This window comes from Anthonomus grandis, chromosome 7 (genome assembly GCF_022605725.1).
Source record: "Anthonomus grandis grandis chromosome 7, icAntGran1.3, whole genome shotgun sequence".
Classification (NCBI taxonomy): Eukaryota; Metazoa; Arthropoda; class Insecta; order Coleoptera; family Curculionidae; genus Anthonomus; species Anthonomus grandis.
This window is the reverse complement of record NC_065552.1, coordinates 7392963-7419946: the sequence shown is the minus strand read 5'-3', so window position 1 is coordinate 7419946 and position 26984 is coordinate 7392963. Positions and strand designations below refer to the sequence as shown.

The following is a 26984-nucleotide window of genomic DNA, read 5'->3' as shown; positions in this document are numbered from 1 at the left end:
CATAGAGTTCACAGATAACAAATTTACAGAAAGTTCTGGAACATATTTAACTCCTTGTATGTCCATTTCTCTGCCATCTTGCTCTAGTTTCACGACACTTTTACCGCTATCACTGACACACAGTTTCGAGTCATTTGCCACAATTATTTCCTGTCCTGAGTGCAAATCGGTAATGTCCTTTAGCAGACCACGATTCCCTGTCATGTGAGATGACGCGCCACTGTCCACGTACCATGACGAGCCATTCATATTAACACCCAGAGCAGCAGCAAATAAACTCTTCCCTCCTCGATGATCCTTACTTTTGGTAGGATTTGAGGATTGAGCCGGGTCCTTTTTATTTTGAGCAGGACATTGATTTTTATAATGTCCTTTCTGCTTACAGCTCCAGCACCATGGGGGTTTCTTAAATTTCCTGGAAACTAAAGCACTGTCCCCGTTTAATTTGCCATTTTGCCACTTTTTGTCCTGAAGTAATTTGGTCTTTACAAAGTCCGAGGTTATATCTACACCCGAATTTTCAAGGGCCATAACCATAGGCTCGTACTCTTCAGTCAGTCCTTGCAACGTTATAACTCCTAAGAATTCATCATCCAATGATTTCCCAATGGAGATCAGTTGCTGGGAAAAAGCCATTACTTCATTTACGTAGCTCTCCATGATGCTAAAATTTTCTAGCCTTATGGAGCATAAACTTCGGAGCAGTCTAAGTCTTTGATGCAATTCTTTGTCTTAAACGCCTTTTCAAGAGCACTCCATGCATCCTTAGCGTTTTCGGCTTGCATCACGTGCGAAAACGTCGACTCCAGAGAAATTATTTTTGACAAGGCTTTCTCCTCACGTCGCGCTTTAGCCGCACTATCAGCATCCGCAGCCCATTCTCCAGTAACACAGTTCCAAAGTCCGTCTAACTTTAATAACGCACTCATTTGGAACTTCCACACCGAATAATTTTTACGCCCTTTCAGTTTATCAACTGCCGAACCGATTATTGTACTTTCGTTACTCGCCATTATATTTTTTGACGACGCAACGGCACGACTAAACAAACTTAAAAATAAACCAAATCGAGTGTTTTGCGCTCCTGGGCCTATAACCTGTTGGAATATACAGGATTCAGGACGCAATGAAAACACCAAGATTAATTTATTTAAGTTATTTATTTAAAGAACGAAATTAATCGATAAAATGTAATGATTATAAAACGGGCTCCGCGAGACAACTACTTTTAACATTATTTTTTAAAGGCGATGCTTACAGAAAGAAACACAAACTGCCTAATAAACATTTTTTAAGAAGGCCACTTGCCAGGAAATCGAATACAAGCTCAGGAGATTTATTAATAGTGATGTAAGCTCTTGAGCCCAACAAAAAAAAAACTATAAACTAATATATCGACCTTTTTATATTGGAATAACAACATTTAATTAAATGCTATATTAAAATTAAAAATATAAAAAAAAATAAATTAAGGATAGACTAAGGTTATATAGTATTCATTGGAACACTTCTCTCAAGACGGAATTTCAATGTTGTAACATAGTATTAGATGCCTTTTTAACACTTACATTTGCCAAAATCAAGTAGGTTATAAAATACTCGAATAATAGAGTCCTTTTAAGATGGCCTCAGGTGCTATTTAATTGAATGCTATATTAAAATTTAAAATATTAAAAAATTAAATCAAGGATAGACCAAGATTATAAAGTAGGTACTCATTGGAACACATTGCCAAATTGACACCAAAATTAAGTAGTCGGGAGTTGAATAAAAACTGAATGATGTTTAATAAATAAATGGTGGGAGACTGTATTTTCATTTTATCTTAAAAAAAATTAAAAATAATATTTAATTAAGTTAAAAATGTAAAAAAAATGTATTCAAGTTTAGACTTTAGATGAAGGTTATAAAATTCTCATTGGGACCTTTAAAATGGTATATCACAAAACTTCCTTTTTTTGATATTTTTTTCAAAATAGCGTCAGTTACCATTTAATTGATTGGCATATTAAAATTGTTAAAAAATTAAATCAAGAATAGACTAAGGTTACATACTCATTGGAATACTTAAAATCACAAGACTTCATTAAAATATTTTTTCACGATGGCATTTAATTATTATTTGGTTAGCTACAACTGTCAATTTAACGTTAAAATTGAGTAATCAGGAATTTTAATTTATTTTAAATTGGTCTTATTTTGTTTTAATTTTAATTTATTGAATACAATATTAAAATTAAAGATGTTAATAAAATCACTAAGGGTTAGACCTCATAAAATCACTAAAGGTTATGAAATACTCATCGGAACCTTCTAAATAAGGTTGGGATACAGGGTGTTTCATAAATAATGGTAAATATTTTAATAGCAGATTCCTTTTGAAAAAAAAATGATGTTAAGTTAAACTTTCCCAGTCCTAAAGTGAAAGATAACCAGATACAGGCATAAGGTGATAAAATTATTTTTTTTTTAATTTTGGCTATAAATTGAGCATTTATTGTTTGTTTTTAACAAAATTTGCAATATGGTTTTCTTCTTATATGGCAAAGAGAAAGCGCCACAAGCAACATTTTGACAGTTCCGGTGATGATATTGATTTTGTAGGAGAAATCGATCCACCACCACTTCTAGATAAGCTTAATAAAGAGCTAGAAGTTGGTGATTTTATTTTGATAGAATTTATGGACAAAAAGAAAAAAAAATATTACATAGCTGAAGTGTTCTGTAAAAAGGATAAGGAATGCGAGGTGAAATTTTTGAGAAAGACCGTTAAGTATAATAACAGCTTATATAGAAGACGTCTCATTGGCATGTTTGGAAAACATTAAGATGGTGTTACCAAAACCAGCACATGTGGGAACAACAAAGCGGCAACAATCTTATTTGAAGTTTGAAGTAAATTTTTCAGCTTTAGAAGTTCGTTAAAACATTATTACCTTTTGTCTTATTGTGGAACATGCAGTGTCTGGATGTGGAACGTGTGTGTTCCACTAACAGACAACTGTCATTCCTTTGTTAAACAAACTTTTTTTAAATTAGTTTTTGGTTTATGATGTTTGTTCTACCATAAAAACTTATGTTTAGCCTTAATTTATTTTAGTGATAATCATATTTTGGTCGGTTCAATAAACAAGGTCAATACAATTAGCAAAATCGATTTTGTATCTGATTGTGGAACACTCTCCCCTACTTCAAAAGTCTTTTATGGCTTTTAGGCTTTTAGGCTACGATTAAACGAGAAAAATTTGAGCATCTTCAATCCCTAAAATCTTCCTGCATTTTATAATTAGGGTATACACGTCCTTTGAAGATGGAGTTTTTACTTGTTGCAATAAATATTATTAAATATTACAATAGTTTCTTTATATATTCCTTCTATTTTTATCTTTCATTAAATAAAAAAGGCAATATTTTTAGAAATTCTTTGTTGGAAAGTTTTTATGCTTTCTTTTGCAATAATTATATTTTAGTGAAGAAATAGTCCACAGTTGCAGTGGAGTCGTAGATTAAGGTAAAATGAAAATCCTGCAGTCTCCCTCGCACTTGGTAAATAAATAAAATTAAAAATAATAAAATTAAAAAAAAAACAATAATAGTAAATAGAGGATTTTTTGACATGGAATCAAACCTTGGGACATATATCTGATACCAATTTTAAACCTTTTCTCCCCTGATAATGGACACCACTGTATCCGAAACATGTCGGGAATTTTTAAAAAATGAATGTTTAATAAATAAGTGGAGGGAGACTGCAGGATTTTCATTTTACCTTAATTATATTTTAATTTTTCTACTTTGGTATGTATTTTTTTCAGGTATTATTAATTGAAACAAAAAATAAGGTTAACCTTAAATTAATTATTAATTTAAAAGTCCATGCAAAGAGCAAGAGAAATAACGAGTGAAATTTGCCTAAGCCATTGATTTTACTAAAAATCCAAATTTTTGTTGTTGATGATTATAACACTTACATATATTAAGGGCTCATAACGCAAAATTATAGAAGAGTAAATCGATCAGCAAAATTATCTTTGTTTTAAATACTTCTTCTTGTCTCCTATAAAATTTACTTTTTTGGACTTGGGCACTTTGCATACGTGACGAGATTTACTTTTAAGGTTTTCAATACACTCAATAAAAAACCGAGTACTCATTGGGACATTTAAAATAAAATGTTAAAAGAACTCCCTTTTCCGACATATTTTTTTCAAGATGGCATCTGAGGCCATTTTGACATTAACAACTGTCAATTTGACATTAAAATCGAATAGTCAGGCATGTATTTTATTATGAACAATTTTAATTTATTCATTGCCATATTAAAATATTAATAATTTAAATTAAGGTTAGACAATGTTATAAAGTACTCATTGGAATATTTAAAATTCACAAGACTCCATTTTTCATTAAAATGCTTTTTCAAGGTGGGTGCAATTAAAAATATAAAAAATTAAAAGTATAACTGTATATAACTATTATTTATACAAAATAACTACATTGTTGCTTTGAAGCAAAAAATCGTGTTTGGTAATTTCCATGTTGCCGGTTCGGTACTAAATTTTTTTGCAGAAACCCAGTTTGTTCTAAAGTGAATAGTATAACCCGACTATGGCTATATTTGCATGGAAATTAACTCTGTTTTCTCACATTTCTGAAAATATCAAAACTTTCACAGTTTAAACAAGATTCTTTGTATAATCCTATTTATTTAAGTGGAAGTGACTTTCTGAATATACATGTCAGAAATCAAGTCAATACAGTTTTTGACATCTGTGAATGGCAACCAATGTATGGTTGTATGTAAGACATAATCAGGTTATGTTTAAAATTCCTATTATTGTCGCCAAAGGTCAATGTCAATATACAGGTCAGAAAGCTACTTTACCATTATTTTCACTATTTACATTAGGTAGGTTTACTCAAAATAGCAACACCGATTAACTTCGAATTTCCCATCCTTGCGTAGCAGCAAAAATTATTATTTGTCATAAACTTTTTGCCATTTCTGTACTTTACTTCATTTATTCGGGAGATTATTTAATAACATATTCAGTTATTCTAAGCATGTTCTAGAACTTCACATGGCATATCTGAGGAGTTTTAAGTATTTTTGTGTTTCTAGAATATCCTTAGTGAGACTGATCTGATCTGACTATTAAATGAATTACTAAGTGACCTAATTTTGATCGATATTATAAAAAGGTTGGTTGGTTGTATAGTTTCAATTAAATTGAATGCATGGAATGTTAAAATGATAATCCATTTGTTTCAGCGCAGTGTTAATGGCTTGGAACTCACACATGCTCCCAATAATCTTTCGTTTATGATCATGGCAAATGCTGCTACTGAAACTGAGGCTGATTCTGGTGAGTACCTATTCAATTAAATATATTTAATTCAGACTATTATGGCAATATATTTAATTAAATTCGCTAAAACTAATTTTCCATGTTTAGATATTTTTCTTATTTTTCAAACATGGTTACACTGGTAATTAGAGAAAATTTCAACGAATTCCAACAATTAATGGTGCAATATTATTGATTATTGTACTTAGAATCAATTTTAAATTACGCGCTTGTAAATGAAATTATCGGCAATTTCCTAAAAGCCATGCTAGGAAGAAATTTATGTCTAGAGAAATGCCGATGATTTGTTTGAATAGTTTACCTGTTAAGCGGGCTTTACACGTGTAAAGTAGTTAACGCGGGTTACTAAATCAAGCAGCTAAATTTAGCTACTTGCAGCATGTAAACCACTGGATTTAGTACTTGCGCAAGTAGGCCATTTAGTAAAGTAAATAGAACACCTCCCTATTTACTTGCGCAAGTAAGCTCCCCCACTCTTTTTTTACAGCAACTAAATTCCAAATAAACACATATAGACAGACTAGTTTAGCGAAGTGTTCGTAGTGTTCGACCTGTTCGTAGGAGTTCACTGGGATTGTTTTGTGTGATTTTTTTTGGAACAGGATGACGTCTCGTTGGAATGAAGAGACAACATTAAAATTCGTGCACGAGTATCGTGATAGACCATGTTTATGGGACACAAGGTCTGCGAATTATAAAAATTAACAAGCCCGTGATGCAGCATACAAAGAGATTGAGGAAACTATGGGAATCGAAGGGTTTGGAGCAGGAGAAATCAAAAATAAAATAAGGGCCTTAAGATCAACTTATTCACAAGAGAAAAGAAAGATAAAAGATTCTATGAAGTCAGGAGCAGGATTTGCAGATATTTATGTCCCCAGTATAAAGTGGTTCAAGGAAATTGATGCGTTTCTACGTGTTTTGGAAGAAAATAAGAGACCTACCCAAGATAATTTTGGTAACGTAAGTATATTCACATTAAATACATATTTAAATAATTCAAAAAATTATTCTCTCCTGCCATGGTACAGCACCTTCACCCATAAAATACTGACACAGTTGATCCCTCATATTCCTTGCAGATTTTGCAGAGTGATTGCTGTGTACTTTCTCCATTGGGGAAAATCTGACATTAAGATCTCTCCAAGAACCAAATCGCATTTGACCTCTGTCTAGGTCTTCTTCATCTAAAGATCCACGCGGAGTATAATTATTGCTTGAAGTAATCATCAAATAGTTGTGTAATGCGCAACAAGTTTTGATAATTTTGTCAACAGTTTCTGGTAAACATGCTATGGGCTTTTCAAAAATGCGAAACCTACTAACCATAATCCCAAAACCATTCTCAACGATTCTTCTTGCACGTGAGAGGCGGTAATTGAACACTTTTTGCTCTTTTGAAAGCACCACTTTTGAAAAAGGTTTCATCAAATATTCCTTCAGCGGGAATGCATCATCACCTACGATGAATCCGCCCGCTGGTAATAAACCATTCTCTAGCGCTTGAGACAAAGAAGATTGTTGGAACACTCCCCCGTCTGACTGCCTTCCAGAGCATCCAACATTTATATAACGGAAACAATAATTTATCGTCTACTACAGCTAGCAATACAATGCTGTTATAATTAAAAAATTCACTTCCACAGTGTGCTGGTGCATGGATGGCAAAATGTTCTCCGTCAATTGCACCGTAACGATTTGGAAAATTCCATTTTTGTCGAAATCCATTTTCAATTACTTTCCATTCTTCTTCAGGCGCTGGAACCTAAAATATACAGAATAAAAATATTACAATCGATAATAATAAATACATATTTTTTTATTTCAGGAATCAGAATGTGAGCAAGAAATTGGTGAACACAGAAATAAAGAACAGGAAACATTGACCTTCAACGAAACGACTAACCCTGCAAAAAAACCTAGGTCATTATCAAAATTGAAGCAAGTGTCTTTAGTTGTTAAGGACCTTAAAAAAATTAGCGAAACAGTAACACAGGAGCCTGCCACAAATGTAAATGAATATGTAATTTTTGGTCAGAGTGTGGCTGCACAGCTGATGGCGCTACAACCGATTTCAGCAATACAAGCACAAGAACAAATCCAGTCTATTCTTACCAAGTTTAAACTTCATGACTTGCGGGCTAATAATAATTATTCTTCTTCATCAGAAACCACCGACACTACTGTTCCATCTTACACCTCTACAATCTCCCAATGAACATGACAACACCACGAGTGATGGCTCAATCCATTATGAATATAATGCCGCCGAAAATTATTCTCAAGCAGATATCATAAGCCAAGCGTTCACCAACATATAAGTTAAGTTGCTCATATATTGTATGTACGTAAAAATATAACCATATTTAAAAATTTTAAGGAATGATTGTTTCCTTTTTTTAAGTCCACTTACCTTTATATATTCCTGAAGAGCTTCATAAATGGCATCGCATACCTCAGGTAGAAAGTTGGAAATTGCAGGCCTTGACACACGAAATAATCTCTCTAAAGTTCTGTAACTGTTTCCTGTCGCTAAGTAAGCCAATGTGATCTCTAATTTTATCCTGGGTGAAATAGCAGCCCTCATTATGGTATCACTTTTAGTAATTTTAGAGGAAATTTTATTTAGCAAATTGTCAAATCGTTCTTTGGTCATCCTCATACAATTTCTATATTCCAGAAGATCTTCATTAGCAAGTTCTCTCAGCAAAGTAGAAGAAGCACCATGTGTTTCTCTCCGACCCAACAACGCTTTTCATGATTTTTGTTAATTTCGTCACTAATTATATCTGATATTTCACCAAATATATCCAAAACACATTTCTTCACAGAGGCACGAATATCTGTTGCCGCCATATTTAAAAACGAGAACCAAACCAAATTACTAAAATGTGTGTAGACACAACTAAATAGAAATACATAATTTTTTAGTTACTTGCTTCAGTAACTTGCTCAAGCTACTTGATACGTGTAAATTCGGCTTTAGGCTCCAAATACCTTAATTCTTGTTTTAAATCGTGAGAGTTAGATGGCGCCATAAAGTAACAACGGAATAGTTTTAGATGGCACCACATGTCATCATTCGGAAATGAGGGTGAGAATTAATGTTACGAAATGACGGTTTTCTTTATTCCTCCCGAACTTTAATTTACCTGCATTGTGCGTAATTCTTCTATAGATAGAGGCCAAGAAAAATTGATTTGGAAAGCAAGCATTCCTAATGTTAAAATGTTGACTTGGTGACGTTGGCATTATTGATTTTGTAATCATCTTGTTTGGTGATTAGTGATTTCTAGTGATTCTGACGTTATGTCCATATTAAATGGAACTATTCATTTAAATAATAATAAAATAAATATACGTTTATTTGCCAATATAAAGATATCTAGAAATTACATCAACATAAAAGGGAAATAAAACGGGTCCTCACATAAGCTGCACAAATTTGCCACTTATTTGTGCAGTTCTTGTAGTCACTTTTGAAAGTTTTTTGTAAAGTCCTTGACATCCTTTTGACTCTTTACTAGTAACACTAATACAATAAATAAGCCTAAAATTTACTTTATAACTTTAATAACTCCGATGGAGATAATACATAAAATACATTTCAAGAGTTATTGACCAAATTATCGAATAAAAAACATGTTATTAATACGCTAATATTATCAATTCCAGGGCAGCTATTGGTTTTTAAATTATAAATTTTATTCCATAATTTCATTTTTGTTTCCGTCATTTTGATAATTTCCAGAAAAGAGTGTTCAAAGAAAATACCTAAAAACATTAACACAGAATCCCTTTTATATTAAAATTACTACCTATTGACTCATTCCTGATGGAATCACAACTAACCAGTGCGTGATTATGATTCTAGATCTTTTAGATCTCAAAATTAGTTGAAGCAGATTTTGGCCAGTTGACTCGGAAGTACAGGCCACCCAAACCTAAGCAAAAGAAGAAGTAAAGTTAGTAAAGCCGCTCTAATACTGCTTTAAGGAAGATAAAACTTATGTCTCAACTGCATGGACTAAAAAAGCTCAATAATTTATTGTTAAAAAATCCGAAGACTAAACAAACTTTCTATTCGCTATATGTTTCTCCCTGGAATGTTTTATCTTGTGTAAATATATGTTTTATATACACTCTGTATGCCAGTTATGCATTTTATCCTATTGTGTCCAAGAATTTCGTATCGATCTCCTTTTAGCATTAACATAATAATTTATAATTTTATCAGTGTTCGTCATGTAGGTACTGTTTGTGCTGTTGTATTTGTTTTCGTTTTTATTTTGTAAATTTTTTAAAATTTTTAACTTTTTGGCTACGCAGTGTGATAATGTTCAATCGCTGATCGATTTAATCAGATTCGATTCCATACGGTCTTTTTATTGAATGTTTCGGTCCGGTCAAAAGTACAACTCCATTAAATCCATATTTAAGATTTGGAGTCATCAGTTAGAAGGTAAGATCTAGATATTTTTATTATTTATGGCCTATGAGTCCTTGTGAATAAATTCTTGGAAATATATTATCTTTTTAAGGATTTGAGGATTATAAACCCTCCAAAATATGGAATAACCCGCAATAAAAATCAGCCTGTTTGGACGGAATGAGTTTTACGATAGGGAATACTGTATTAGTAAACGTGTTTTAGGTCTGTTTGATGATGCCCTTAATGCGGATGTAACATGTGATCCTTTTCAACTAATAATTAAAAAGATGTTTTATTACTTTATAATCAGTTTTTTTGGAAATATGGTTATTCTGTAAATGTCTTTTAGGTCTGTATTGATCTTTCTAAAAAAAGAGAGAAATATAAGGTCAGGTTTTACTATCTTACAACAACATCAAATGTATTAAAAAACAACATTAAATCTGTCTACAATTCACTTTTGCATGAAAACTGAAAAGAACTAATTTAGACAATTTTTCTCTAATTCGCTTACTGACCTCGTGGCACTTCGTTTATAGTGCCACAGATCATTTTACACCTATAAAACAGTCACATATACATTACTTGCTTATAGCAGCTTAATTGATGGATCCTGTAGTAAATCAGAATTGAACTTTAATGCTAAAAAATCATTGTTAAGCGGTAAAATTAACGAGAAAACGTATTTTGCAATTGAAACTTTATTAGTACCTTTCATGATAGTTTTTTTACCAGCTTGTTTCAGGTTAAATCTGATGTAATAAAATAATTAAATCTTAGCATTTAATTTAAACGTAATTTTCAGAGGGGTTTATTTACAGGTGTTATGACTAGATAATAAGATTGTTCGAGTACCCATTAGTTGATGCAAAATGTATTTTTTATTTTGGGCATTTCCGGTAGTATTTAGAGTTTTAGTGTCAGGAATTAATTCTCTGAATATCTCATTCTAATTCTTTTCCACATTTTTGCATTGAATTTCTAATTTGCATAACATACTTTTAAACACTTTTCTGGATATACTGGAAATGGATGTCAATTTAAATGAAACATGCCGTGTATACAGTGCATCCCAAAAGTTATGTCTAAATTCATTTAAAATTCAGAGGTGTGTTCGAAAAAAAAACGCTCGGACCCGTCGATTTTTATTTCAAGTTGCGCATTTTTGCACGTGAAGTTTGTATATACAGGGTTGCTCAAAAATAAATTACGACCATCAACTTAATTTTTTCAAATGAAAGCTCCTTTTTTTATTTCATTTTTGAATTTCGCGTGAAATTCTACGTATGTTTCATGCATCATGTCCTATACCTAAGTCAACAGTTTTCGAAAAAAAGACGACCAAACATTATTATTGAAGTTCACCTTACGAAGTCACCTTATCTCTGGGAGTTTTTATACAGAGCAAAATTCCATTCATTCGTGTTTTTTTTATTGTTGGCTGGTGACCGTGTATTTTCATAGAAACTGTATGACAGTTGTACGCCAAACAGATATTGTCAAGTGTGAATTGTACGAGGAAAGTTGCGGTTTTCATAATGGTAAAGTTAACGGAACGAGAAAAAATATAAATTCTGCGCATGGTTGGGTTTGGTGATAGAACACGTACGCAAAGAGAAACTGGTCAATTCTTCAATGAAATCCATCCTAGGTAATTCTGCAGTTTAGCGGCTTTTGTCAAAACTAACGAAAAATGGTCGGGTTTTTTGCAAAGTAGGTAGATTTCGATATATGTTTTTCACTAAGAGTGGCGGAAAGCTAAATTTTATCACAAAGAGGGTGTTATCACGCACTAAATCACTCAATATAGGACGCGATTAATCATTAGAATAAGCTTGTATACCATTAGTTTTGTCAACAAATAGGTGACAACTGAGTTGAGGTTAGGTGTGGTGTTGCCAGTTTTGTTGCGTTTTGTCACTCTGCAGCTGAAGCCTTGTCTCCAGTCTGGCTTTCTCTAAAGTGGAGAATTCACTCTGTATTTTTTTAGTCATTCATTATCATAACATATAAAAAATGATGAATGGAACTAGTGTATAATCATAACATTATACACTAGTTTCATTACATATTACTTAAAATGTCAATTACATGTAATAAACACAAATTCGTTTGAATTGAAAATTTATTTTTAGGAGTACATCATTTTTAAAATTTCTTTTTTTAAGTTCCATCAAAATTCACATATTCGCGGCGAATTATATCGTATCATTCCGCCACTTTTAATTTTTTTTTGGGTAAAATTAGGCCATTTAAACATGGTATTGTAAAAATACGCAAAATTTGATGAGCGGTGCTTGAGCAATTTAAGAACCAACCCAATCCAATCCAATCCAATCCAATCCAATCTAACCTAACCCAACCCAACCCAACCCAACCCAACCCAACCCATCCCATCCCATCCCATCCCATCCCATCCCATTCCACCTCCGGGGAATGGTCGTCATTTATTTTTGAGCAACCCTGTATATACAAACTTTACGTACAAAAATGCGCAACTTGAAATAAAATAGGACGGGTCCGAGCGTTTTTTTTCGAACACACCCCTGAATTTAGACATGACTTTTGGGATGCACTGTATATTGGTAAAATATTTGATAGATATTGGTACAGTAAGATTAATGAATCTGAACAAAATTGGCAACATGTCAAGAACCGTAACTAACTTAAACTAAAAGTTTGTTCACTATGACTAGGAAATAAAGTTTTGACAACATTGCATAGTTACTGAGGCAGATACTGCAAAGCAGCTTTGAATAAAATTGTCTTGCAAAGTCTCAGCTTGGCTGTAGAAAAAACGAAAATACAGTTTTAGGTATTACGGATCTTGTCAACGGGATATTGGACTGATTTGAATACCTAAAGTACTGTGCAGTGCTTTTTTTTTATTTGTTTGATTGTGTAAACCATAAGCTGTTCATCAATAAATTTAAAAACTACAATTCCAATCCTGTTGCTGTTTCCCTTTTTAAAAATCTTACATAAAAAATAGGTCGCAGTTAGTCAAGATAGAACAGAGCATCTCTCAGGAGATGTTGTGAGAATGAAGTGCATGAAGAAGTTTTGGGTCCTATATTAGTTATTTTATTCATCAATTGGCTGCCCTTCTCTAACGTAGGAGCTGCTTTTACTTTATTCGCAGATGATACTACCCTGCTAAAGGTGACTCCCTCAACGATGCATTCTTGATTCTAAAAGATACACAGTTGGCTGCTAAGATTTGGTCTGACGTAAATGAACTGCTGCTTAATTAGGACAAAAATCAAAGAATGGTCTTCTTTATAATTATTATGCTCCATAATTATGTTTATCCATATGCGGAAACGCGTCGCCTACTCGCATCTTTGGGCTACAAACTAAGGCAATTCGAGTCATCGTGGGTATGAATTATAGGGCTGACTGTAGACTTTCCAGGATTTAGGAAAACTGACAGTACCTTCTCAGTCCATCTTTGACTGCCTTATTTTTATAAAAAAAGAAAACGACAGGTTTGCAACACATAGTGATGTTTACAACCACAATGCCACATATAAACACAACCTAATAAAGAAAATCGTCTATTTATGTGAGTTTTAAAAAAATCAAAATGTTGTGTGAATTAAAAAAATCAAAATGCTGGTGCCCTCTATTAAATATTTTTAAAAAAAGGTTATTTTTAAGATTTGCCATATAAAAAAGACCCTTTGTCCGAATTTTGTTAAAAACGAAGAATAAATGCTAAATTTATGGCAAAATTCAAAAAAATTAAATTAACTTTATCATCCTATATTTTGATCATCTTTGACTTTCGGATTAGGAATATTTAACGTAACTTCATTAATGGGTTAATTATCGTATTTTCGTAATGATGTAACTTTAAGGTTTTTGTAAATCCATGTTTGGCCCCGATTCTCATGTATCTTAATTCCTTTTAACCTTGTCTGAGGCACTAGATCTATAAGATGTATTAATGGCACCCCTTGATTTTTTTATCCCTGACGATGGACATGTTATATGCCCGAAACATGTCGAATTCATATTTTTTAAATAAATTTAGTGGAGGATGACTGAAGTATTTTTAGTTACCCATTGACCTATTAACTCCACGGCAAGAATTGACTACTTCTTCAACTTAACCTCATTATTTTTAATATTTTTTTTAAGGAATCTGCTATTAAATTATTTACCATTATTAATGGGATATCCTGGATATATATTTTGTGAGTACTTTAATACAGTGGGGAACTCCAATGAACGATTTCGAAAAACAAATTAAAATTCGGCAACGTGGCACATTCTTTATGGGAGATACAACATATGTCAAATTAATTTGTTTATTCTTCCAGGTATAACCAGAAATGTCAGAAGGGTCAAACTAGTTTAAAATTGTATCTAACGATCTCGCCATGTTTCCAAATTTTCGTAATGGTTATATAATCTATGTGGAATACTTTTACAGAATATTTACTATTATTTATCTAGGAATAAATGGTTTATTTTATTGAAAATAAAATTATAATTGGTTTATTATATTTATTTTAACAACCTTACCTCTAGGATTAATTTTTCGGAAGTAATTAAAACAAAATGCCTATTAGTGTCCACTTATATAATTTTCACTCAACAGCTTAGAAACTAAGACATCAATCTATTCTACTTTCATAATAAATTCATTCCCTTTTATTACTTCCAGGTAGTAGTATAATACCTTTAGTAATTAGAATCGAAAAACAAGAAGATGATGTTGAAGACAGGGTGACTGGCTCCATTCCCCCATTCGAATCCACAGAAAGTAAGTAAATTTAAAATCCATTAAATACAGCTTAACCCGAAATTACCATATTTAATATTACTTAGAATTGCCCACCTTAAAACATCCCATTTACGAAAAAAACTCTTATCCCCTCATAAAGGGCAGGCACCCAAACAGTGATCCTCTAGACAGATTTAAGGGTGCCACAAATATCTACCTGTGCAAGGAATAAACAGGTACCCTATTCCCAATGGGACAGTCCATTTCACCAAAAAAAGGTCAATCCTAATTATACTGCCAGACAATAATCTTGGGAGATCTTTAAAGCAAACACATTTTTCGAAATCATTTAGTTGTGCTTGTACCTCTCCAGGGTAAACTAGTTGCTATGATAAGGGTGTTTTCATTTTAATTGTTTACGTTATCACTCATCGGCAAATGATAAGAATGACCTTACAAGAAATCTTAAAGGATAGACTTTTGAAGGGCAATAGTGCAAGTACGTGTTAAACGCGTTATTTTTATTTATTTTTTACTTGATTTTAAAGTGTGTTTTTTGTGATTCAGGTGTTCACAAGTGTACGAGATGCGATTTTGAGGGTTCGACAGCTTCGTCTCTCACGAATCACATTACGATTTCTCATCCGCCAGCTACGAACGAGACTGAAATGGAGGTGGCTGAAAATAATAATCCCCCTGCTGACAGGGTACACAGGTAAATAGTTTTTCTTTTAAAATTTAAACATGCGTAATTATTCGAATAATTTACCACTGTATTCTTTTTATGCGGAAAGTGATTCATTGATTCAATCGATGGGATGAATATGTGTTCAGGTTTTTACTTATTGCAAAAAAATCCATTAATATCGTAAGTTTTCTTGCATAGTTTGGCTGATAAAATTAGTATCATTTTCTTATAACCCTCAATGATTTATACTTGGATTTTAAGGAAATGAATGAATGAATTATCTTAAAATTATCTTTTATTACACAATTTGGCTCGCTATTTACGAAAAGTATTATTTTAATAAATACATTGGGGTGGCACTTGAGTTATCATGTCAGAAAATAGAAGAAATAATGACAATTTTTGTTTATTTGTACCTCAATTCATTTTCCCATTACTTCTTGCATCCTGAAAATTACTTCATCTGAAAATAACATTATTTCATTATGACCTTCCATAATATTTGAGATTAGCTTTCATGTTTGAAAAAAAAAACAAAAATAATTATTTTATTTATATTTCTTTACCTCTATAATAATAATAATAATAATAATAATAATAATAATAATAATAATAAAGACTTTATTGTAAAAAATATTACAAATAAATGTAAACCAAATTTTTACAAACGGCGAAGTTGAGGCAAGCCTCCTATTTTAACCTTAGGATAGGATAGGACCTACAAGTTTATGTAATGTATTTATATATATAGCACTTTATAATATTTACTAAATGAATATACAAAAATTTGTCTAAAAAAAATTCAGTTCAATATTTAAACAATACAGTTCAATATTCCTCCACAAGTCTTCTTTTGATGTGGGGCATGATTTCCGCACTTGTCTATCCAGTTCATCCCACAGTAATTCGATAGGATTGAGGTCCGGTGATTGTCGGGGCCATACCATAACTTTCAGAAGATATTGCCTTTGTAATTGACCTAAATATTGCTTGCACAATTTCAACGTGTGCTTGGGGTCATTGTCATGTTGAAAGATGAAATTTTCCCCAACTATTCGAGTACCAGAAGGAAGTACATTGTCCCTTAAAATTGTTTTGTAACCCTCTTTTCGAAGAATTCCCTCTATTGTAATTAGATCGCCCACTGCAGATCCTCCGAAACAACCCCACACCATCACCGAACCACCACCGTGTTTAACTGAGGCCACCGTACAGTTCTCAGCGACCCTTTCATTGGCATAAAGGCGAACAAAAAATCGCCTCTTCGTTCCAAAAACCTCGAATTTCGACTCGTCACTCCAGAGAACTTCCTTCTAGTCATCAATAGTCCATCATTTGTGTGATTGGGCCCACTCAAGTCTTTTCTTTTTATTAACATCCTTTAGTAGCGGTTTTGATACAGCTAAACGTCCTTTAAGACCAGCATTATAAAGTCGCCGTTACTGTCGAAACACCGACCGCTTTTTTACGCTCCTTGTTGATTTTTGCTGTGATTTCAGGGGCGGTAAGGCGTCTATTGCGTTTGCTTGTAATTATAATATTTAAATCCTCCTTTGAACTTGTTGCCTTTGGCCTTCCTGATCGAGGTTTGTTGCTAATAGTCCCTTCTCTGGTGAATTTCCTAACATTATAATCGACAGTTCGCCTTGGAATTTCCAAATCCGTCGAAATTTGACGGTTACGTCTTTCCAGCTTTATGAAGTTTAATGATAATACCTTTTGTTTCTACCGATAACTCTTTTGTTTTAACCAATTTAAAGAATGTTGAAAAACCAGCAAAGAAACGGTGATAATCGTCAATAAGCAAGCGAAATTATTTACCAATGTTACACAAAATCAATTCTTGAAGACTAAACACCTTTAAATATTTCAAATTTCATCGGAAACGAGCTGTAAACAGATTAGTTTTTTAGAAAAGTGCATATTTTCACTACATTGTTTGTTATTTGCAAGACTATAGACTATAAATATAAAGGAAGTTTCTTTAATTTTATTTTGTGATACAGAACCAAACTATGAAGTAACCTTCTTTCACACATATTCATCCAGCCTATCTCTCTCCGTTTTGCATTTACTCCTCTATCATATTTTCTTATTCCACCAATTAAACGAACACAACCATTTTGTATTAATTGTATCCGCCTTTTTCCTATCTCTACCAAACATGGCCCGTAAACCGAACAAAATCAAAATGCGAAAGCACCAGCGAATCGCAGAGGATCCTTTTTAATTTGTTATTTAGAAGATGTCTTTGGCTGTAAATAAGTTTTAATCAATCAATCAATAAACCCACATTTTTGTAGGTAAATAATAAAAGGAGATACGAGAATCTCTTCCTAATAGTTTCCGGTCCAAACACTAAGACAATGGTTTAGAGAAGTGTTTAATAGTAATTGGAGATTAGTATTTATTTTGTTATTTGCTTCAGCTATGTCTTCAGGTTTGAATGAAATATAAATTTGTGTAATTTTACTATCAAAAGTATCATACGTAACATCATTTCCTAAATCTTTTTTCTTGCTTCAAATGGTGACATGCTTCGTCCTCATCATATGTAATAAAAAAGAAAATCCTCAAATCTCATTTCACTAAAGTTGTCAAAAAAAAGTCAAAATACATTTCTAAATTTGTAATTGGTCGAGTGATAATCATAATAATGAAATGGAAAGAGAAAAAGATACATGGACAAATAGCATTTGAATGCAATCGTGGAAATGTCTAAAAAATCGTCATTGTAAAGGGCCAAACTGACTCATACATGCAAGTCCAAATCACCAAAACCGCCAAAGACACCAAATTTATGCTTTGCTAGATATACAATGAGACCATGTATTATCCAGATAGTTTACGCTTGCACAATAAGCTTACTTGGAATCACATACAACATATGAAAAGCGTACCTACAATGTAACAATTGAAAAGTCGTACTACCTTAGAACTTGTTTTTTTGACCCACAAATAATTCTTCCTTTAATTAAGTTTAACCAATAAGGAATATATTATTGTGAACAGTTTTTCACATTAAATTCATCCCTTGAGATAAGTAAAATTAGTGAATGAAGATGGTGTCATATCAAGCTGGGTTTTTTCTGTTTTTTCGAAAAACTTGCTATGAGTCTAATAAAAAGTGTAGTGCAAATCTTCAATATCATATTATAAATGGGTAAAAAGTTTCTCCTCTTGCAGTCATTTAGGAGTAATAACTATCTTAGCCAAAGATAATTTACCACCTATACGTCTATACAGAAGAAAAACTAATAACTTTCTCTTATCAACTCTTCATTAGTTAATTAAGCTTTTACACTTTTTTATAGAAAAATGTTCGAATGCGACGTCTGCAACATGAAATTCTCTAACGGGGCGAACATGCGAAGACACAAAATGCGCCACACCGGCGTGAAACCGTACGAGTGCCGTGTGTGCCAAAAGCGATTCTTCAGAAAGGACCATCTGGCCGAACATTTCACCACGCACACCAAAACGTTACCGTACCACTGTCCGATTTGTAACAGAGGGTTCCAACGGCAGATCGCGATGCGCGCCCATTTCCAAAACGAACACGTAGGGCAACACGATTTGGTGAAATTGTGCCCGTTGTGCAACTATCGGGCGGGCAGCATGAAGAGTTTGAGGATACACTTTTTCAATAGGTAATAAATTTACGCTTTTTCTTGTTTATAAAATGTAAAAGGCGGTTAAAGGTAAAAGTATACCATAGGCCTGACTTGTGATATAAGAGGTATGGCAATTGATTAAGTAGACATATAATTTTACTCATGTAATATATTCATTCAAATCAAAGTGGTCACCTTCAAATTACGATTCTTCTGCATAAACACATTTATTTTATCGATTGCTGAAAGTCTCCCTGGAACTCCTCGGCTGTAATAGACTTTAACGTCGTGGTCGAAATTCGCTTCAGCTCTTCTACGGTTCCATAATGGTTTCCATGCATGACAATCGTATGAAACGAGGCTTAGAACATTGAAAGACTAAAATTAGTAAACAACAACTTTGTTTGTGGTCAACATGTGGTGCACAGGGGCAAAAGGGGTGTTTTGTTTACAAACATATTCATCGATTCCCTGTTGTCAAGTTTACACACATCTTCAAAAGGGGTAATTTTCAGTCATATATCAACACATATAATAATGTTAATTATTTCGTTTTAGATTTTGTATTAAAAATAAAAAGCAGAAATAGATATATCTTTCTAAGCGCAAAAACAACATCTTCAAAGCAAAAAAAAATTAACATTGTTATTCATAAAAACGCTTCTAAAAAATGTGGAATGACAACATCGCAAAAGCTGATGTCATCTTGCGAAATGTCATCTTGTATAAATTTGTAAAAATTTGGCTTTGTGTTCATATTCGGCATTTGTGAAGTTTTGTGTTTTTTCTTTAGTTTTTGGTTGAAAAAGGCCTCATTTGTGTTTTTGTGAACTGTTACGATAGTAAAAACTTTTGTCGTTTATGCAGCACTATGGAAAAAAGGCGATTCAAGCCAATCTTTTCACAAGTAAATACCGATACTATCATAACATCATGTCAAGGGAGACCTGCCATCATAGAGGTAGAATAATAAAAACTTATTAAGAAATCTATACTAAATTATAAAATATTTAATTTCAATAAAAATGCTTTTAATCGGATACTTTTACTTCAATGAAGTACGGTAAAAAAACGCATAGAGTTCATAAACGGTAATATTGTTTTTACTTTAAAGCATAATCTATTATTAATAAATATTTCTCATGTAAATATTTTTTTACGACGTCACTGGTAAAGATTTCTTGTGTCGGTGGAATCAACAATGCGATCGAGCGGTGTTGCATGTTGTTGCCTTTTTCTCTAATTTATGTTAATCTGCATTCATTTAATCATCTTATCATATTTTATTAAAGAAGATGCTTCATATTTTATTAAAGGGGACAGTAGTTATGTTTTGTATCTGTCAAAATAAGTGACAAATTTTTCTGATAATATAAAGTGTTTTTTGGCCATTTCTACATAAGCATTTGGCATCATAGCATTAGAGATGTTACAAGCAAACAAACTGCCCATAGTTCCACGCCATTTCTAGCCTTTCAATGTTCTAACGAGCGAGGTCAGGTAAGTAAGGTCGATGATGTTCATCTTGTTTCGGGACAATACAGGCGGTGTGAGAGAGCGCGTTATCGTGATGCAAGATCCAGGAATTGCTTCTCTACAACTTTGGACTACATCGTCTTGCCAGTTCACGGAGACGTTTAAAAACTTCCAGTTAATACTCTTCGTTAAGAGTTCTGCCTGGTGGCAAAAGTTCCATATGAACAATGCCCTGACAATCAAAAAAGACAGTAATCATCGCCTTGATTTTTGATTTTTCCTTTCGTGCCCTTGTTCGTGGCTCTCCAGGTGCTTTCCACAACTCTGGCGTTTTGTTTCTGGATCATACTCGTACACCCACGACTCGTCACCCAAGTTTTTCCCAAGTTTAACAAGGAATTAAATGTTAATCCTTTGTTCATGAACAACATCCGTATTATTTTCGACCAGCGACGTAAATATGACCGTAAACAAAAAATCCGCTAGACCCATACACGCAACCTATTGTAAAACTACTACGTAGGAATGTTACTAGGAGATGTGTGCACGCAGAGAAATGTCAATCGTTATCGCAGAGTTGCCAGATTTAGAGAAAAAAAATATGTCTACCTAACTAATTGTCAGACCTCGTATACAGGTCTGGTCAACTTGAGTATTGAGTGCGGCAATGTTATAATATCTTAACTTGTAATAATTTTTATTCCACTTCCTCTTTGCTAGCTATACTTTGACCTAAATTGAACGGTGAGCCGAAAGAGTACTGGCGGAAATGTAGTATTGGGACGCCGGGATAGGTCTCAAATTATGTCACTACACAAAAATACATTTTCTGTAAGGATTAATAATAAAACTTTGCCAATAGAGTAACGCGAGCTGGAGTACCAAATTACATACTTTACGTATGTAATTTGGTATTTTTGATTTTTTTTATGTTTTCTTCGGTAGTAAAAAAAAAATTGTATGTTACACGTTAATTGGCCTACGGCTCATGCAACAAATTTCCCATTCATAAAAAAAGAATCAAATTATACACTTGCTTCATAAGTAACCATCAAAAGATTATTAATGTTTTGTTTTTGGAAAAAAATTACATTCTTCACATGTGTCAGATTCGGCACAAATTTGACCACAGGAAAGAAAACAAAAAAATTACCGGAAAACGTATTTAATAAAAATTATTGAAAATACAAAAAAAATATATTTGAACTAAATGCAAACCTTACGAATATTTAGTTGATTTACGGCGAAAACAATTTCTATCTTTTTATTAAAACCCAACCTGACATTACGTTTATCGCATAAAACTTGGGTTTTACAATTAAACCCAGGAAATTTGCATCTCAGGCGATCTTCGTACCACATAGGATGGTACCCCAACATTATCACGACGAATTTCTTGGGCTAGTATTTGGGCAAAAGGATATTTCTTTTTTTGTAATTTCTAGTTTTGGTTTAAGTGAGCAACTAGACCTGTCCCGCTTTTTTGAAGTTATTTTAGATCTTATTAGAATTTCTGCCAAACCAAGTTTAAACTCAGCCAATGGCAAATAACTCTCATCAGAATTTCTGCTTATTCTCCATAATATCCCACTGTTACGGCATAACGTGTCGAGTAAATAGAAAAAAGATCGTAAAATTTTGTCGACCCTATTAGTATCCTGTGATATACTAACATCGAATTCAGGAGATCCACGCCGCTCGTATAACTGTTGCATGTTTATATAGACATTGGATGAGGGGGGATCACAATGTGCTTTTTTTCCTTTCGACAAAATCTACACAAGTTGAAATTGTGGTGACAATTTTATTGTCAAACCACGAAACTATAGACACATTTACACCATCAAGTCGAGCAATTTTTTCAACACCTGTGCACACACAACACACAACTGTGCCCCTTCCTGTTTTTTTAGAAGAGGTATTTAATATGGTCGGAAAGAAAATATTTAAAAGAATAAAGGCTCTTTAGTTTTAAATAAACTTCAAAACATGCTGCCGAAAATTCATCGCAACCAACAAGGCATTATTAATCCATTACAAGGCTCAGATTTCTAGCATATTCAACAGAACGGATAATTACACCTTTTATATGAATGGTTGTAAAATTAAACTATGAACTTAGCCCTGACAGCCTCGGACCCAGTAATCAGGTGTACAATTTTTTTGACATTAAGCAACAAACAGGCATTGATGAATCTGAGATGGTAAGTCAGCTCTAAAAAGGGCAAAAAATATGGGACCAAGAATGGATCTCTGAGGCACTCCATTTTGGAGATATTAAATGCCAGACCGAGTCCCATGAAGGTTCACAATCTGCCTTCTATGGTTTAGATATGATGAGAATGAGCCACAAGCTTGACCATAAAACCCGAAAAAGTGGAGCCTAGCGATCAGCTAAGTACATCATGGTTATCAAGATCAAATGCCTTATTATAATCTGAAAGTACCAGCTAGGAAACCTTTGATTAATCTATGTTTTTAGATATTCAACTAGTAACCCTATTAAGTGCTGTGCTATGACAAGCTCTAAATCCAGACTAAATACCTGGCAGTATGTATTGAGAGTGAACAAAATTGTTCATCATGTCGGAAACCTGTCGTTCAAGCATTTTCCCAAGGATTGTTAAGAGGCCAATTGACCGTAATTCATTCAGACTACTGATATGCAAGACTATGCATATCAGTAGGCAGTGGTTTTACTAAAGCCGTTTTTCACATGATAGAATATTTAGCATTCTATAAACAGCTATTGAAAATAGTCGTTCTCATATACTTCTGTTGTTGTTTGTCTTCTCAGATAAAGCACACACTTCTATGAAAAAGAATACAAAGTAGATATTTTTCATAAAAATGAGATCTTATTGTTACTATTAATCTAAATCTACAATCTCTATTTTATTGTTATTAAACAAAACATTATTACAGACACGGGATAGATTTGGACAACCCGGGAGCACCTGGAACTCAGTCACAACTAATTGCAGCGGCCGCCCAACAGGGTTTCAACCCCGTAGAGGGCGCTCTAAGCTCTCTTAACCAGCTCAGTACCAATTTGTCCGTCAGCGTGACGTCTGGCAGCGCCGCTAACTATAGCGACTCTGGTGATTCTACCGGCAATAGGAGTACGGACAACGCAACCCCTCCGATGCATTTCTTGACTCCGCACGTGGAGATTTCAATGGCCGACGCGCCTACCTCTGTATATTCACCTGCACTGGTAAGCGACGTTTTACTAGTGTTCATTTTTTACGCACCAGTAGGCAAAGTAAACGAAAAGTATGTGCTATGTTTCGAACAAACAACACAACGGTTTTATTATGTATTTATTTTTCGGTAAATAGTATTGTATGACAAAAAAAAACCTGCGAAAAATAAACACGCTCTTATCCTCACTTAATCTAGATTACTTTTTACGGAGTGCCTAGTGTCATACCAAATGTAAAGTTTGGAGGCACGTTTGGGTTCAACTAAACTAAAGCTATAATTCTAAATACATGTCACTTCTCCCTAAACAAGCTTACCGAGAACATAATATAGAACAAAACTAAGTTTGGCAAAGAGTTGTACCGCACTCCATATGTTTTTTCTACAAAATAATGACATTTAAAGCACCACCATATCTATATATAATAATAAGCTCAGATATCGTACTGACGTTCACAATATAAATATTCGCAGACATGACCTTTTGTCTACACCTTTACATAAGAAGGAAATTTTTAAATAGTCATTTTCTTACAATATTGTGTCTAAAATTAATAAATACAAAATTTGAGATTTTTCTAAATCTATATCGGCTTTTAAAAAAAACAATAAAAATGGTTCTTTCATGTAAGCAAAACAATATTTAGTGCATTTAAAAACAATTTATGTTATTTCTTGTTAGTAATGACATCCGTGGTAAATCTGTAGCCCTGGTTCTGCTTCCTTTTGTGTTAGCATTCCATGTTTGTGTCTGACGCGCGTTTGGAAATATAAATTTTTTATATGTATTTATATATATATGATTTTTTTTCTACTATAAGAGTGCCCAACAGAAATATAGTCAATATACCTGTAATACCCCCTCGTTCCTCCTCTCCTGCCTTCTATTTACTAAACTAGGTTAATTTAGATTTGTTTTTCTTTTCGGTTAGTTATGGATGTAAGGTATGCATGCTAATCATACAGTTTTTGATGCGGTTTGTGATTTTTTCTCTAAATTATAAATAAAATATCCAAAGTCCTAGCAGCTCCTTCTTCTGAGGGTAGCTGAAATATGACCTTTATTTCCTGTTTACTGTTACATACTGAATTAATACATACTGAAAGATTTTTTGTATTTATATTTATATTGTAAACTTATCTATATATATAAGTGAGCATATGTAATATCTTATGAGGAAATATAAGCCGTCAATTGTTATTGTAGGAACCACCACAAAGAATAAGTCAGTCCTCCCAAGGCGAACCAACGAGGCTGGTAAACGGAGACAGTCCGAACTCACCGCAATCGGCCGACTCGAACTCGAACGCGCCCTCGAGCAGTCACATACAGCCGACTTCGTTGCGGATGGAGCAGGAAACGAATATCACGCCCTCTATATCGTTAATACCGATAAAACAGGAACCGGGAACCGAGGATTATAACAGCGACAGCTCGAAGAAAAACGGCGCGACCAATCCGAGTTCTGACGGTGCTGATAGCGTTACGATACAGAACGCTACCAGTAGTTTAAGTTCGTTGATTAAGGTGAGGTTATATTAGTTAATCATAGTTTATTTTCAAATTAGATTGATTATCAACGCTTAAAACTCTTACACTTACCTTCTTTGGTTGACATACTTTTTTTTCGTTCTGTCAGGAGGAAAACTAGGGTTAAACCATCCAATCCGCCCTGTAGTACATCAGCCTCAACAATCGAAGTGACTTGAAAAACTTTATTAGTAGCTTTATGGTTTTTGTATAAGCTTAACGTATGCTGATTTACTTAGTCGACATTTCCCGTACGGAATTTACAAAACATTAGTTAATTTCATGCGCGTTATTTAGGCTGTGGGATACATTAGATTGATTTTTTTGCGTTTCTAAACATTCATCTCATAATGATTTCCAAATTTTCTGTTTACAATTACTGCGGTTAACAAATTCCAAATAAGCTTTTTTTTCTTTTCCTACTGTTTGCGTGAAAAGTTCGGCGTCTCTTTATAATCATCCCTATCCTGCGGAAGCTTACTCTTTTTATGCTTTATAACGATAATGATGTTTTTTTAAAATATATAAAATATTTGTGAAGCAAGGAAATCCCGGATTTGTAATTCTAACGGTTTTTAAGGGTGCATGGAGATCAAAAACTTGTTTTATAGTGGCGCAAAGGACATCGATCTTTTCGTCTACCAACTCACTATCAAAAATACAATTCCAAGGTATTTTCGATAAATTGCTCTCAAAAACTTTCAAATCCCTGTAATTTTCAATTCTTAAGAACACTCAAATTTAGCACACAGTAAACTAAATCGTGGTCGTTATTTTCGTACATTTCATAATTTTGATTTGTTTAACCAATTCATTATTTGACAAGAATATGACATCTAGAAAGCTGATTTTATCTGATACGCACCTAGTAGTTTTTTCGACAGTTTAATCCAAATTTAGCTTCTTCAAGAAATTATTAAACAGGTTTGTAAACCTTAGTTTGCTGCAAAAGATTGTTATATAATTTTTTTTTTCTCTAAAGTGCAATAAAATGGAATTATGGTGATGCGATGAATGCCAAGTTAATCAAAAGCAAAGAAGTACTAAAAATACTGAAAGTTTATAGCCTTAAGAGGGTCTCCAAAAGTTGTTGATGCCCGGAGGAACTTAACCCCTCTTACCTGAAACGCCCAGAGAAGGAATCCTTCACAATGCTGCTAGCTCAAGCCGATGTGGGTTCTAGCTTCTTTCTCAACCAAATGAACCAAAATTTCTTAGGTAGTAACTACCCAAGAGTTACCCAACTAAATGTCAAAATCAGTATGGCGCCACCAAGTTTTGGATTTTATATAATCCCAAAGGACGCCCAATATTTATCAAAATTTATTTAGGCAAGTTCAAAACGAAACTTGGAAAACAAAATCAAAGTCAAATCAGTATACACTATTGTTTCCAAATTACCTATGATATTCCAACCTACTCAACTCAAGTGAAAAACAAATTAACAACAGAAAATAACAATTTATTTAAGTCTTGATTATCACAGAGAATTATGTTATGTTATTTATTGTTAAGAGGAATAATTATTTAAGTTGGTAATAAGGAACCACAACATCACACAAAAAATACACAATCAAAGTGTGGTTGTCGAAATAAAACAAATTATGTTACACCCAAACTTTGGGGAATGAAGCTTCAATTCAATTAAACTAATAACTTACATGGCCCGGTATATCCCGCCACGGACATTGACCTAAGCAAAAAAAAATAACAACCCTAACTGTTGAAGCTTCCCCACTTAAAATTACCCTTTTATTAGTTTACTCTAATATTTACTAGCTAATCTGAGAAAATTTGACATCTTAGGAGTAGTCTGAAAATAAATAATATAACCCAAGTATATACTCGTAGTACTACGAAGCCGGCTGCGTCTTACCTCACAGGAGTCACTTGTCACATATATATGTACTCATATCAGTAATATTCAATAATAAAATA

General features: G+C 33.3%; 1 protein-coding gene across 6 annotated transcripts in view; it reads left to right on the top strand.

Moving 5' to 3' along the window:
- LOC126738879 (zinc finger protein sdz-12-like) overlaps positions 1–26984 on the top strand; it is a 53257-nt gene that overhangs the window by 4937 nt on the left and 21336 nt on the right. For 2 of the 6 annotated variants that reach the window (XM_050444349.1, XM_050444350.1), the window contains exons 2-7: positions 5278–5366; positions 14474–14572; positions 15101–15248; positions 18536–18871; positions 23237–23528; positions 24723–25043. In XM_050444349.1, coding sequence (XP_050300306.1) covers positions 5324–5366; positions 14474–14572; positions 15101–15248; positions 18536–18871; positions 23237–23528; positions 24723–25043 — 1239 coding nt within the window. In that variant the 5' untranslated portion in view covers positions 5278–5323. Of the gene's footprint in view, positions 1–5272; positions 5367–9625; positions 9832–14473; positions 14573–14637; positions 15033–15100; positions 15249–18535; positions 18872–23236; positions 23529–24722; positions 25044–26984 lie in introns of those variants that run through there. The other 4 variants (XM_050444347.1, XM_050444348.1, XM_050444351.1 and 1 more) reach the window with 3 other exon arrangements.